The 14,229-nt window shown below is 43.4% G+C and overlaps 1 protein-coding gene across 1 annotated transcript in view; it reads left to right on the forward strand.

The window, feature by feature from the left end:
• The window catches only part of ACTR3 (actin related protein 3), a 220,709-nt gene that overhangs the window by 84,048 nt on the left and 122,432 nt on the right, over positions 1-14,229 (forward strand). Inside the window, exons 4-5 of the mRNA XM_069224689.1 lie at positions 90-200; positions 811-906. Coding sequence (XP_069080790.1) covers positions 90-200; positions 811-906 — 207 coding nt within the window. The remainder of the gene's footprint in view (positions 1-89; positions 201-810; positions 907-14,229) is intronic.

Raw genomic sequence — 14,229 nt, forward strand, 5'->3', positions numbered from 1 at the left:
GTTTTAATTTAAATTTCCCTTTAACCTATGGTATAAACGCTGTTTTCTTTGCAAACCTTTCAAATGGTAATTGTGTTTTATTTTTTCAGTGGCCTATCCGTCATGGTATTGTCGAAGATTGGGACTTGATGGAAAGATTTATGGAACAGGTTATCTTTAAATATTTAAGAGCAGAGCCAGAAGATCATTATTTTCTCCTGGTAGGTACTACTTCCCTTTTATTCAACTAACTTTTGGATAGTGGTTCAGAATGATAGTGTTGGCACCTTTACATCTAACTGATTTAGTTATTGTTCCTTAGCAAGTGATTGAAACAGTTTGAACAGATGTTTTTCTCAGAGGCGCATATTGTAGCAGTTTAGCTATCTTTGAATACCTTTTCCTTCGTTGTCCGTCAGGCTAAGTTTTCAGATAACTGGGTTGGTTTCCGAAAGCCTGTTCGTCATAAGAGGAGCCTTGCTGCCACTCATCTTGCATTCTTTTCTGTATGCCTCATTACCATTTTTTTGCTCTGTAATATTGCTTCTGCCCTTCACCATATATTCCCCTGCAATTTTCCATGAAAAGCAAGTACATTTTTGTATTTTCCCTATTACGGTCAATGCATTAGTTGTGGGCACTATTCATTCTGTTCTAACATGCCACCCATGCTGGGCTTTATGCATAAACTGTTCCTAACCAGTGACTTTTTATTCGAGCATTAACATGTATCACATTTCATTGATATCATGTAACACATTTGATAAAAATTCTCACTGGAAATTAAAATTATATATTTATTTAATAACATTTTTTCTTTTAATACCATAGACTGAGCCGCCTTTAAATACACCAGAAAACAGGGAATACACTGCTGAAATTATGTTTGAATCCTTCAATGTTCCTGGTTTGTACATCGCTGTTCAGGTACAGAAATAGTATTAAGTATAATCACTTTTTCCATTTATTTTATGGTTGGGTTATACAAAATGAATTAATCAGTGCTCAAGCATGCCTGGTTAGATTATTCTTTACTGCAACACTCTTCCAATTGTTTGAAGTAGACCTTGGTTCAATTTTTTTTATTTTTTTTAAATGAAGTTCGATTTGAAAAATGTTCCTTGAATTGCAGTGACCTTGTCCTTACCTTCACTAGTCTTAACAAACCCTATACAATTCATTTTGTTTTACTTAGGCTTATAGTGTTAAATGTTTAATGCGTGTAGCCTAAATATTGTTAGTGTGTAGAGGTGAATATTTCAAACTTGCATCTAACAGTCTCACACCACAAGTAGCTGAAGTATGGCGATATACTGGTCTTTTTTGGCTTTGATGGGAAAGCAACATTTTTGGATCTAATTTTTAAAACAAGCATAACAGAATATCACTCTTCTCTGCTCCCAGTATTTGTTGTACAGTAGGATGTAGAAACAAGGATTGGAGGTTTCTGTCACTTTTCTCCTTAACATACTAGATGAGCATGGTAAGACTGCATTCCAAGCTGCCCTGAGTAATAGATAAGAGAAACTAACTCTCTTACTTATCCCGTATCTGTTACTCTGTGATTACTTGTAAATACTCTCTGGGCCACTGGGACTCTGATCTTGTTAGCTGTGCAATCTTTTTTTTTTTTTTTTCTTTTTTTACTTGCCAAAGTCTGTAAATTTGCCTTAGTTTTCCCCCAAAGTCTGTAAATGTGCCTTAATTTCCCCCCTTTACAGCTTCTGTTTCCCTCTTTTTATCTTCTGCTCTGCACCCTATTTTTGTCTCTCCCTCTACACCCTTCTCAGGGTGTGATGTCAAACAGCTCCCCATCACTCTCCAATAAATACTCCATTTACTGGCTGTGATCCTCTTTGTTGTGTTTTTCCCCTTTACAGCCTTTGCTTACCTCTGTTTGCTACCCCTCCCCCCCCTGCTGCCTTGCTTTTTCCTCTCTGTCTCCTGCTTACTACTCGAGTTGATCGTATCAGCCCAAAACCTGTGTACTCTTTAGACTATAAACAAAGTGCATTTTTAGAGCTATATTACAGTATTTCTGGTGACAAGCTCTGCTTGTGGTAATTGTAAATTGTCACCCTTGACCAAGGTGTCCATGCTGCTAGACCCGGTTTTCCTCTTCTTCCTCCATTTCTCTGTCAGAAACAGCCTGTGGACTAGAAAGCTGGCCACACCCCTCCTCCAGTGCCCGTATTACAGAAAGCACCTTGGGGGGCGCAACAGGCATTTGCCTCCCCCTTGGTGTGCTGTTATGGCACTTTAGTATTATAGTAGGGACTGCAGACACATGTGCGGTCCCATCTATAATACGGATAGTGTTGGCACACATGTTGCACCAGCGCTATCATAAGAGTACATTACGTTATTTGCATGGGGGCACTACTTTGCCTCTGTACCTGGTTGAATTACTGGCATGGGCACAGAGGCAAACATGCCCTTAGGAGGTGCACTGAATGTGTGCCACAAAAAGGTAGCAAACTGTCAGTGCGTCCACTGAGGGCAGTCCTCTCATGGAATGAAAGGAGGTCCCATAGACTCACCCACCCCAGCCCCCCAAAAGCATCCTCCTACAGGCGGGTATGGTCACTCAGTCCACCTACCGACAAAGGGGATCTCTGATCCTGCTTGAAAGTGCAGGCGGGTTGCCACCTGTACAGAGAAACACTGACTAGGTTTTAAACAACTGCTCTTTATTTCTCTTTAATGCGCTGCCATGGGGGCAGTGCAAGTTTGCAGTTGCCTTAAGGGCAGCACATTCTTTATAATATGATGCACTTTCCCTGTTTTCACCCGGCGCACCTTCTTAAAGGTGTGCCATAGCACACACAGGGAAAGTGCACCCTTTCTCAAATGCAGCTGAAAAACCATTGGTGACCAATGAACCAGCTTTTACAAGCCCAGAGCATCTCACCTAAGGGCGGAGAGGACAAGGGAAATTACCTGTTCAGGCTTGTTAAAGTTGGTTAGGGCGGAGGGTCAGAGATGCTGCCCTTTCACATCATAACCACACACCACAAAACAGCTGCAAACACAGCCATGCACACAAGCTGACAACAAACACCACTCTTCACCAACAAATGAGGTCAACCCACTCTACACTCACCAAGCTCTTGTCCGATTTATAATGCTTTCCTACATACCCTTCTAGTATTACACTCATACACTAACCACTATTCTCTACTAAAACACACATACATATTTTTCCTACGTACAATGAAACAAAAAAACTCAAACTTTATTTATCACACCCCCACCCTTTCTGAACAAAACCCTTTCACTACCCTTTGCCTACTCCTAGCATTGCCCTTGCCACCCCACTGAACCCTTTCTTCAACCATCTATTGGACTGCTTTACAACTCTCCCAGCCTCTTTTTGTCATTCACGACCAGTGACCACACTTTCAACACTCCCCTCCTCCAATAAGTTACATTCACCCCCTACTCACCCTACAACTGTCACTGAAAAAAAGTATTTTCCCACTCTCTCACTACACAGATGATCTACTTAAACACATTGCCACCCACTTCTCCCTCACCATACACAACTCAGCAGTCCATCACACAAGTCTTGCACCTCAGGTCACTGCCAAAATGCTCTCACAACATATATCCACTCTTTTATGGATACCAGCATAAATAACACATTTAAATCCATCTCTTCCCCCACACTCTCCATGCAACAACTACACCAATTGCTCATTCCACAAGCATACAGCACCATTCACTCAAATCTTTCATCCACTCTTCCTACTGATAACTGATTTGTTAATTAAAAAAGTAAGTACCACTTTTTTTAACCTATTGATAGACACAGAACCTGACCCACTTTTCATAATGTTCATAACTGAATCATGGTATTGCAAGAAGCTGTCCCACCAGAATAGCCAACTGTTACCCAAAATTGCAGAGGTAAAACAGAATGTGGCTTAGCTGTTATACTTAAAGAAACAACAAATCTTACCAAAACTGGGGGTGTTTATTTTATATGGGTGTAAGGCTGTCTTTGATTCAGCCCGACCTCAGGCTTTTCACGTTACCTTCCCCTTCTCTACATTCCACAACCTAGCAATGCAGCATTTACAGACAAGTTGCTAGACACAATTTCTAATCTTCCCCACATGGCGACTACACTTGCAACACTACAGTGTAAACGTATACTCCAACTTGACAAACTGCTACTGACTAGGTTGGCATACGTGTCCTTGTCCATTCAGCCTTTCTCAAAATAGAAGATACATTTACTTAAGGGTAAAATGTGTATAACACCACAAAATACATGTGTATATCAGACCACGTCAAAATTGCTGCCCTAGTACACATACCTTTGCATTTATCCAGGGGCATATGCCTGCTACAAAAACTTTTTAAAAAGTGATGTGGTTGTATATATGTATGTTAATTGCAGTTTTTGAAACTAAATTTAAAAGATAAGTACTTCACCACAAGATAAATGTGCTTCTCAGATGATGTAAATATGGCTGCCTCTATGTAGATACGGGTATGTTCAGTGGCACGTATAGCTGTGAATACACATGCTGTGCATAAGCTCGCCAGATAGTGTTTGGTTTGGAGTAGTACAACTTGTTTTTCTTCAAAGAAGCTTTTGGAATCACTGGATCGAGTGACTCATCCTCTCGGTAATACTGCGCCTGGGCATCGATTTCTTTGTTAGATTGTTTCTCTCTGCTGTCGGATTTGCCCATGTGTTCTTCTCACTCTAAGTTCTGAGCTCGATACAGTCCAAAATGGTATTCGTTCCGTCTTTTTATCATCGACTGTATTGTTTTGATTGTGTATTCTTCCGTACTTTATCTTTGGGTTCCATTTCACATCCAGAATCGAATTTCTGCCCTTCGAGGCAGACGCAGCCCTCTCGGGCCCTCTTTAGGTCTACATCTTCCATGTGGCATCTAACTATGCAGCCCTAATGGAACAGACTCCATTTCAGTTTTGCCCTCGGTGCCACTCAAAATTTCCACACACCGACCACCACCTGGTGTGTAATTTGTGTCTTTTCTTCCCGACCACAACAAGCAGACCTGCAAAGAGTGTCATTCCTTTTGATGAAAAAGGACACTTCGAAATCAAAGAGCTTGTTGGATGGAAATGGCGTCTCTAACTCCCAGGTAACACACCGGACCTCTTCAGCGCCGAGCATGCACAAGAAGAGTTGGAGCAGGAGGAGACCTTCTACATTCAAGACTCAGACTCTGATGTACAATCTGACATCGAGAGTCAATTGTTGCAGTCGGCGCAAACAGTGAGTAAAAAGACCACTTCACCGTTGACCAAAACATCATCATAAGGTCTGCCACTGCCATCCAGCCAGGGTTGGAGCCGAGAAACTCACGATGCCCTGCCTGCCGGCTCTGCACTGAAAAACAGACAAAAATCTTCAGCATCGACCTACAGCACCTCTACTAAGGCTCCAACACGACCGAAGATGCATGGTGCTTCGGTGCAGACAACTTCGGTACTGAAAAAGAAAAAACATCCATCCACAGCTTCGCCACTGACAATATCACAGGCAGAAATGACTTCAGAACCGAAAATCTTAGACTTTCAGAGATCCTGGACAATCTCTAACCACCACCCCTTCACCGGTGCAGGGACAAAAAATTTCGAACAGTTTCATTAGATGTGCACTCAATGCTACTGATAAAGCAGCATGCAGTGTTAACACCAGCGTCATGATTAGGCGACATGCCTGGCTCAGAAACTCAGGCCTTAAAACAGAGGTCCAACAGGCAGTTTTAAACATGCCTTTTGATAAAGAGCATTTATTTGGGTCTTAAAAATAAATAGACCATCAAACTGCCAAAGCTATGGGAGCACTCCAAGCCAGCACACATAGGGGTACTTTTTGTCGCACAGGATTTGCAAGGGGCTTTCGAGCATCATGTCAGGAATAGTCTTCCACTCCAACAAAGTTCACATCTCAATAAACCCAAGGTTATTTTAGAGGTTCCTATAGAGGCAACAGTAACAAGGGAAGAGGAAAGCCATCTACATCTAGAGGCAACTCATCGACCACAAGCAATCACTTGCCCCAAAACCTTGCCACATTTCGAAAGACACAATTTCGAGGGGGGTTTCGAGGGCAGACCACAGAAGCCACAACCTCACAAACAAAGTCCACTTACCAGAGCCAGTATCAGCGGGGAGGTTTTCGGGGACAATATAGAGGAGGACAGTTTCAAAGAAACAGAGGAAAGTTCCAAAGTCCCAAAACTCCTCCAAACAAACAGTGACTTCAAGGTCACAAATCCCCAACACACAACACCTGTGGGAGGGAGACTAACCAAGTTTTACACACATTGGGAGGAAATAACTACAGACACTTGGGTCTTAGCAATTATCCAGCATGGTTATTGCATAGAATTTCTCGAATTCCCTCCAAACGTCCCACCGAAAACACACAGTATGTCAAAACAACATATAGATCTTCTAGGACTAGAAGTTCAGGCATTGCTACAAAAAGAAGCAATAGAATTAGTACCAACACAACAATTAAACACAGGAGATAACTCACTGTACTTTCTGATACCCAAAAAAGACAAAAGTCTGAGACCTATACTAGATCTCAGAACATTAAATACCTACATCAAATCAGACCACTTTCACATGGTTACTTTACAAGACGTAATCCCACTGCTCAAACAAGACTACATGACAACACTAGACCTAAAGGATGCATATTTCCATATACCAATACATCCTTCACACAGAAAGTACCTAAGGTTTGTATTCCAAGGGATACATTACCAATTCAAAGTGTTGCCATTCGGAATAACAACTGCGCCAAGAGTTTTTACAAAATGCCTGGCAGTAGTAGCTGCACATATCAGAAGGCAGCAAATACATGTGTTCCCGTACCTGGACGATTGGTTAATCAAAACCAACACGCTAAAACGGTGTTCACAACGCACAAAATATGTCATAGAAATCCTACACAAACTAGGTTTCTCAATCAACTATGCAAAGTCACACCTTCTGCTGTGTCAAACACAGCAATACTTAGGAGCAACAATCAACACAGCAAAAGGGATTGCCACTCCAAGTCCACAAAGAGTTCAAACATTTCACAATGTAATACAGGCCATGTATCCAAAACAAAGGATACAAGTCAAAATGGTAACGTAACTACTAGGCATGATGTCTTCATGTATAGCCATTGTCCCAAATGCAAGGTTGCACATGCGGCCCTTACAACAGTGCCTAGCATCACAATGGTCACAAGCACAGGGTCAGCTTCTAGATCTGGTGTTGATAGACCGCCAAACACACCTCGCTACAATGGTGGAATCATGTAAATTTAAATCAAGGGCGGCCTTTCCAGGACCCAGTGCCTCAATACGTGATCACAACAGATGCTTCCATGGTAGGGTGGGGAGCACTCCTCAACCAACACAGCATCCAGGGACAATGGGACACTCAGCAGAAACAACTTCATATAAATCAGTTAGAACTACTAGCAGTGTTTCTAGCGTTGAAAGCATTTCAACCGCTAATAACCCACAAACACATTCTTGTCAAGACAGACAACATGAGAACAATGTATTACTTAAACGGGGAGGCACACACTCATCACAACTGTCTCTCTTAGCACAGAAGATTTGGCATTGGGCGATTCACAATCACATTTGCCTAATAGCGCAATACATCCCAGGAATTCAAAACCAGTTGGCCGACAATCTCAGTCGAGATCACCAACAGATCCACGAATGGGAGATTCATCCCCAGATACTACAAACCTACTTCCAAAACTGGGGAACACCGCAAATAGACCTATTTGCAACAAAAGAAAACTCAAAATGCCAAAACTTTGCATCCAGGTACCCACAGCCTCACTCCAAGGGCAATGCGTTATGGATGCATTCGTCAGGGATATTTGCTTACGCTTTTCCCCCTCTCCCACTCCTTCCGTATTTAGTAAACAAGTTGAGTCAAAACAAACTCAAACTAATACTAATAGCACCAACTTGGGCACGACAACCTTGGTACACAGCACTACTAGACCTGTCAGTAGTGCCTCATATCAAACTACCAAACAGACCAGATCTGTTAACTCAACACAAACAGCAGATCAGACACCCGAATCCAGCATCGCTCAATCTAGCGATCTGGCTCCTGAAGTCTTAGAATTCGGACACCTAGACCTTACACAAGAATGTATGGAGGTCATCAAACAGGCTAAAAAACCTACTACAAGACATTGCTATGCAAATAAATGGAAACAATTTGTTTATTTCTGTCATAATAATCAAATTCAACCATTACACGCGTCCGCTAAAGACATTGTAAGCTACTTACTACACTTACAAAAATCTAAGTTAGCTTTTTCATCCATTAAAATACATCTCACAGCAATTTCTGCTTATCTGTAAATTACACATTCAACTTCACTATTTAGAATCCCGGTCATAAAAGCATTTATAGAGGGTCTAAAAAGGATCATTCCACCAAGAACACCACCAGTTCCTTCGTGGAACCTCAATATTGTATTAACGCGACTCATGGGTCCACCATTCGAACCCATGCACTCTTGTGAAATGCAATACTTAACTTGGAAAGTAGCCTTCCTAATAGCTATCACATCTCTCAGAAGAGTAAGTGAAATACAAGCCTTTACCATACAGGAACCCTTTATACAAATACACAAGCATAAAGTGGTTCTACGCACAAATCCCAAATTGTTGCCAAAAGTTATATCACCGTTCCACTTAAACCAAACTGTGGAACTCCCAGTGTTTTTTCCACAACCAGACTCTTTAGCTGAAAGAGCATTACATACATTAGACATAAAAAGAGCTCTAATGTACTACATTGATAGAACCAAGCAGTTTCGCAAAACAAAACAATTTTGTAGCTTACCAAAAACCTCATACAGGGAATCCAATATCCAAACAAGGCATTGCCAGAAGGATAGTTAAATGTATTCAAACCTCTTATGTTAAAGCTAAGAGAGAACTGCCTATTACACCAAAGGCACACTCCACTAGAAAGAAAGGCGCCACAATGGGCTTTCTAGGAAATATACCAATGACAGAAATCTGTAAGGCAGCCACATGGTCTACGCCTCATACATTCACTAAACATTACTGCGTGGATGTGTTAACAACACAACAAGCCACAGTAGGTCAAGCAGTACTAAGAACATTGTTTCAAACAACTTCAATTCCTACAGGCTAAACCACCGCTTTTGGGGAGATAACTGCTTACTAGTCTATGCACAGCATGTGTATCTGCAGCTACACATGCCATGTAACGGAAAAGGTCACTTACCCAGTGTACATCTGTTTGTGGCATGAGACGCTGCAGATTCACATGCGCCCTCCCACCTCCCCGGGAGCCTGTAGCCGTTATAAGTTGATTAAAATTAAACTTGTACATTTGTAAATTTGTAAATATAACACTTTTAGTCACATTATGTACACACATACTTACTCCATTGCATTGGCACTACAAACCTACTTCCAAAACTGGGGAACACCGCAAATAGACCTATTTGCAACAAAAGAAAACTCAAAATGCCAAAACTTCGCATCCAGGTACCCACAGCCTCACTCCAAGGGCAATGCAGACCAGATGTGTTAACTCAACACAAACAGCAGATCAGACACCCGAATCCAGCATCGCTCAATCTAGCGATCTGGCTCCTGAAGTCTTAGAATTCGGACACCTAGACCTTACACAAGAATGTATGGAGGTCATCAAACAGGCTAGAAAACCTACTACAAGACATTGCTATGCAAATAAATGGAAACAATTTGTTTATTTCTGTCATAATAATCAAATTCAACCATTACACGCGTCCGCTAAAGACATTGTAAGCTACTTACTACACTATTACTAGCATATACAACTCCTACCTCACCCTCTGCGGGGAAAACAATCTAAGATGGAGTCGACGCCCAAGCGCGATGGAGCCGAAATGGGAGGAGTCTCTCGATCTCGTGACTCGAAAAGACTTCTTCGAAGAAAAACAACTTGTAACACTCCGAGCCCAACACTAGATGGCGGGATATGCACAGCATGTGAATCTGCAGCGTCTCATGCCACGAACAGATGTACACTGGGTAAGTGACATTTTCCATATGTAGAGATTAGAGATAGAGATACAGCACTTTATATATATTCACTTAAAAAAAACAAAGGTTAGAAGGATGTTCTAGTTCGGTCTTCAATTTACTCACACAAAACCAGATAAACTCAACAGTTATAGTTAGTTATTTCAAGTAACTGTAACTCTCAGCCCAAAGTAACTAAAACTTGCGCCCTCATGCACAGTTTTTTTCTTCAATAATTAGACTTATAATGTTTCATTGATATTTTTATTGACATTATGAAAGCTGTCATGAGCGCTGCTGTAACATCTGGGGTAATTAGCAGTGCAGGGGGAGGGTGCAAGTTAGTTATCATAGGCTGCATGTTATAGCTACTTGATAAAAAAAATCTTTAACTATAACTGCTGAATGTCTCTGGTTCTGTGCGAGTAAATTCAGAACCTAACTATAACGTCCCTGTAACCTTTACTTTTTTTCAGCGAATTTCTAGGGTTTAACGTAAAGTAATTTTCATTACTATACGTTACTGCAGCTACGGTCACACACAGCATTCTGCTGTGTGCGGCGGGGTTGGCCACAGGGCCTGGCCTGTGGCAATTCCCTGTGGCCAACCCCCTAACCACCCAACCCTGCGCTGTACACAGCCTTTGGCTGTGTGCAGCGGGAGTTGGGCGCAGATCCTGTCTCGTGGTGTGAGAAATAGGTGTGGCGGGTGTCTCTGGGTTTGAGAGTGGCTGTGAGTGTTAGTCTGGGTGTGAGAGGGTCTAAATGGGTGTGAGAGTGGATGTGAGTGTCTCATTACACTCCAATAAATAAAAGATGCACTCCCCTCCACAAAGGACTTCGGATCGTTTTTCAATATGGAATCGCAGAGTAAACACACTTCCTTTGCCTTCGCCAATCCAAAGTTAGGATCATTTGCCCTTTCCTGAAGTGGAGCTTCAACGGGGGCACCTGCTAGGTTTATATTTGTAAATGCTTCCTGTTGAGTTTTAATTTCTGTAAAATGAGCATCATGGCCAGAACAGAAGCTCACCTGCTAGTTTATCCAACTGGAGCACTTTCTACTGATTAGTTAGTAAGTGCTACCTCGATGGGTGAATTGCTAGTGTGGGGGAGATAGGCCTATGCTGCCCCCCTCCCTGGGCTCATATCAGCCCCGGACAACCTATGCCACGGGGCCTGGTCTTCATTAAATGGAGGAGAGGGCTCTGCTGGAAGATTTCTGCCACATGACCCAGCTTTACGATATTTCTTTTTTTGAGGAGGGGACCCCCTCTCTCCGGGCTGATTTTGGCCCCAGGGACCCCATCCCATGGGGCCTGGCCATCTCTCCTGGGTGCCGTGCCCTCTATTGCACCCAGTGTTCTATGGGACCACAGGGAGGGGCCTCAAAGCCCCTGTGGTCCCAGCCGGCTCCCTGCCTCCTGTGGGTGGAGCTGCTAAACGTGAAGCTCCCTGTCTGTGAGAACCATCGCTTTCCCGATTTCCCTGCCTGCATGTCTGGTGGCAAGGAAACAAAAACCTCTGCCGATGGCTCTCGCTTGCTGGAATCGGAGTGTTTGCTTTGACTTTGCGGGAGTTGGTAAAGCTCATGCCAAGTCACAGCGAACAGCTATGTCCCAGTGGTGGGCACCCCGGGGCATAGCAGGAGCCGGCCCTGTCGGGTGGCGGTCCCCAGGGCCATTATTGGCTTCTCGAGGGGGGGCGCACCGCCCCCCTTTCTAACATTTTAATTTGCCCCAGGGAGGTGGTAGTCCCCGCGGCTGGCGGTCTGCGATGGACCCCCTTCATTATTTCAATTTAGCCCCAGTGGTTGTCACTGGGGCTGTGTGGTGGGGTGGATCCGTGGGATTCCCCCCTACTTTAAGGCATTTTGCCCCAAGGAGGTTGTGGCCCCCCAGGGTGTGGGGTGCTGTATGGTCCCCCTGCATACTATGGAATTAAAGCCCAGGGGAGGTGGAGGTTACCGAGGGAAGGGGAAATTGGGGCCACGGCCCCTCATATACTCCAAACAGCCTGGGGAGGTCGTAGGGTGCCACATGACCCCCCCCCACAATATTGAAATAAAAATCAGGGAGGTGGCAGTTCCCGGGGCATAAATAAGCCCCGGGGGAGGCCTTGTGTGTCCGCCCCATCCATTGTCGCGTGGGCTTTCATTATCCTAAATGAGACTACTGGATTTCTAGGCAGCAGGATCGATAACGGTGTGGGGGACTGAGTCCGACCCACGTGTAAGGAACTCTGTCACCCTAAATCCGGTTGTTGCTCCGGCTAACTAGCAGTGCCTCATTTCTCCCACGGGGAAGAAATGATTGGGCAGCCGAGCGCATGACATCTTTGGAACTTCTCAGGGAAGTCGTGGTCACTCAGATCCAAACCAACTCTCTCATTCACAATATGGTCTCATATACAAATGACAAAGACAGTATAAGTTTTATATAATGTTTTAATAAAACGACTGTTTTAGATATTAAGGCGTGAGTCGCAATAACCAGAACAATACAACATAGTAGGATTGATATAGTAACCAGGAGAGTAAAACATAGAAATAAAGCTACCATAATTCCTAACCGTTTCTACTCTCCCTCTGCTTGTTCTATTTAGAGCACAGCATGTTAAGCTTCTAGCTTGCCTTTCTGTATCACTAGGGAGACGGACACACTCATACCTGAGCAAAGGCCTGTGATCTGGTTCAGCGTCTGCAACGAGGCAGTCAGCGTCTAGTTGTGGTTCCCTGGTCGGAATCTCCCTCTTGCATGTATTGGGACAAGGAAGTGATTTTATAACTAACATGTCATCGTGATCACAAAATGTTCCTGCGCAGGAATGGCAAGTCTAGACTCCTACCACGTCTATCGGCAATGTACCAGACTGTATCCTTGACTAAAGCACAGAGTGAATATGTTATGAAGAACTCCAGTGCTGAAGTAGGCAAAACAGTGTGATATGAATAAAAAACAACACCGTAGAACTGGCTATTCTGTAAAATAACAGTACGAAGCCTAATAGAAAGCATTTAGAGTAAAGTGCACAGAGGCTCTAAGCTGTTAGCAAATGAATAAAATATATTTAGGGCAAAGTGTACAGAGGCCTAAGGCCTGAAGCTAATGCGCAAAATATACGTAAAACTGACCACACTACACCCTCCCCTTGTCGGTAGCAAGTGGTTCTAACAACATAAAAAAAAAACATGACCTAAATTTAAACCCAACATTTCGACAAGATGAGAAGACAACAAAGTCATAAATTTAGGAAACATGTGACCATAGAGCGAATTGCAATGTAGTGTCAATTTAGTCGGGAGAGAGAGAAAAAAATCCAATTGTCAGACAGAAGCAATAGAACGTAGAAGCTCCTCCACTTCGAGATATGTCAATATCGGAAGATCCACGCCACAAAGTACCATGGAGCAGGTGTGTTCCAAAGCCCCAAAACCATTCAGGGCGGCACCCCGTGTAGTGCCAAGGAAAGAGACAAAACCATCTTCCTCCAGGAAGGGAATCTCATAATCCGCTTCACGAAGCAAACGCAACCGTAGTGCACCAGTCTGGGAATGAGCCCTAATCGGGAACATCAACAGATCAAGATCAACCACTGGAGAGCGCTGCAGTGAGAGACAGAAAGCCAGTGCATGTTCAAACGAGCACCAAAGGCATCGAAACACGGGTTGCACACAATCCAAAACCGGTCGGAACGACAAAGACCAGTCACACTCCAAATAAGCCAGGAGTGTTGCTCCAAAACACTGCATCATGCGTTCACGACACAGCTGCGCTGACGGGAGCAGCAATACAGGATCTCGTTGCGGCGGGACAGCCATTGCGAAAAAATAGCAACAATAGCAAAACTCCAGCCAATAAAGCCAAAGTAATTGGGAAACCCCCAAAAATGCTTCCGAAAATAGAGTGTATAGCCGAAAGTATCAAACCGAATACGGAAGAGAAGGTGTGAACGAAACCAACACCAACGGCTTTGAAAAAATGAGCAATACCAGCAGTGCTAGATGCATTAAATATACGTCCCACAAGTTCACCGAAGTGACTCGGAAAGTTAGTATTCAAAAGGGACTGTATCTCCGCCGATGACCTTGCCACTTGAAGTGCGTAGGTCTCGCTAGCAGATGTAAGGGCCACATGCTTTTGAAACAATAAAGCTTTCAGCCGACTCAACTTGTCAATCA

This window comes from Pleurodeles waltl, chromosome 3_1 (genome assembly GCF_031143425.1).
Source record: "Pleurodeles waltl isolate 20211129_DDA chromosome 3_1, aPleWal1.hap1.20221129, whole genome shotgun sequence".
Taxonomy (NCBI): domain Eukaryota; kingdom Metazoa; phylum Chordata; class Amphibia; order Caudata; family Salamandridae; genus Pleurodeles; species Pleurodeles waltl.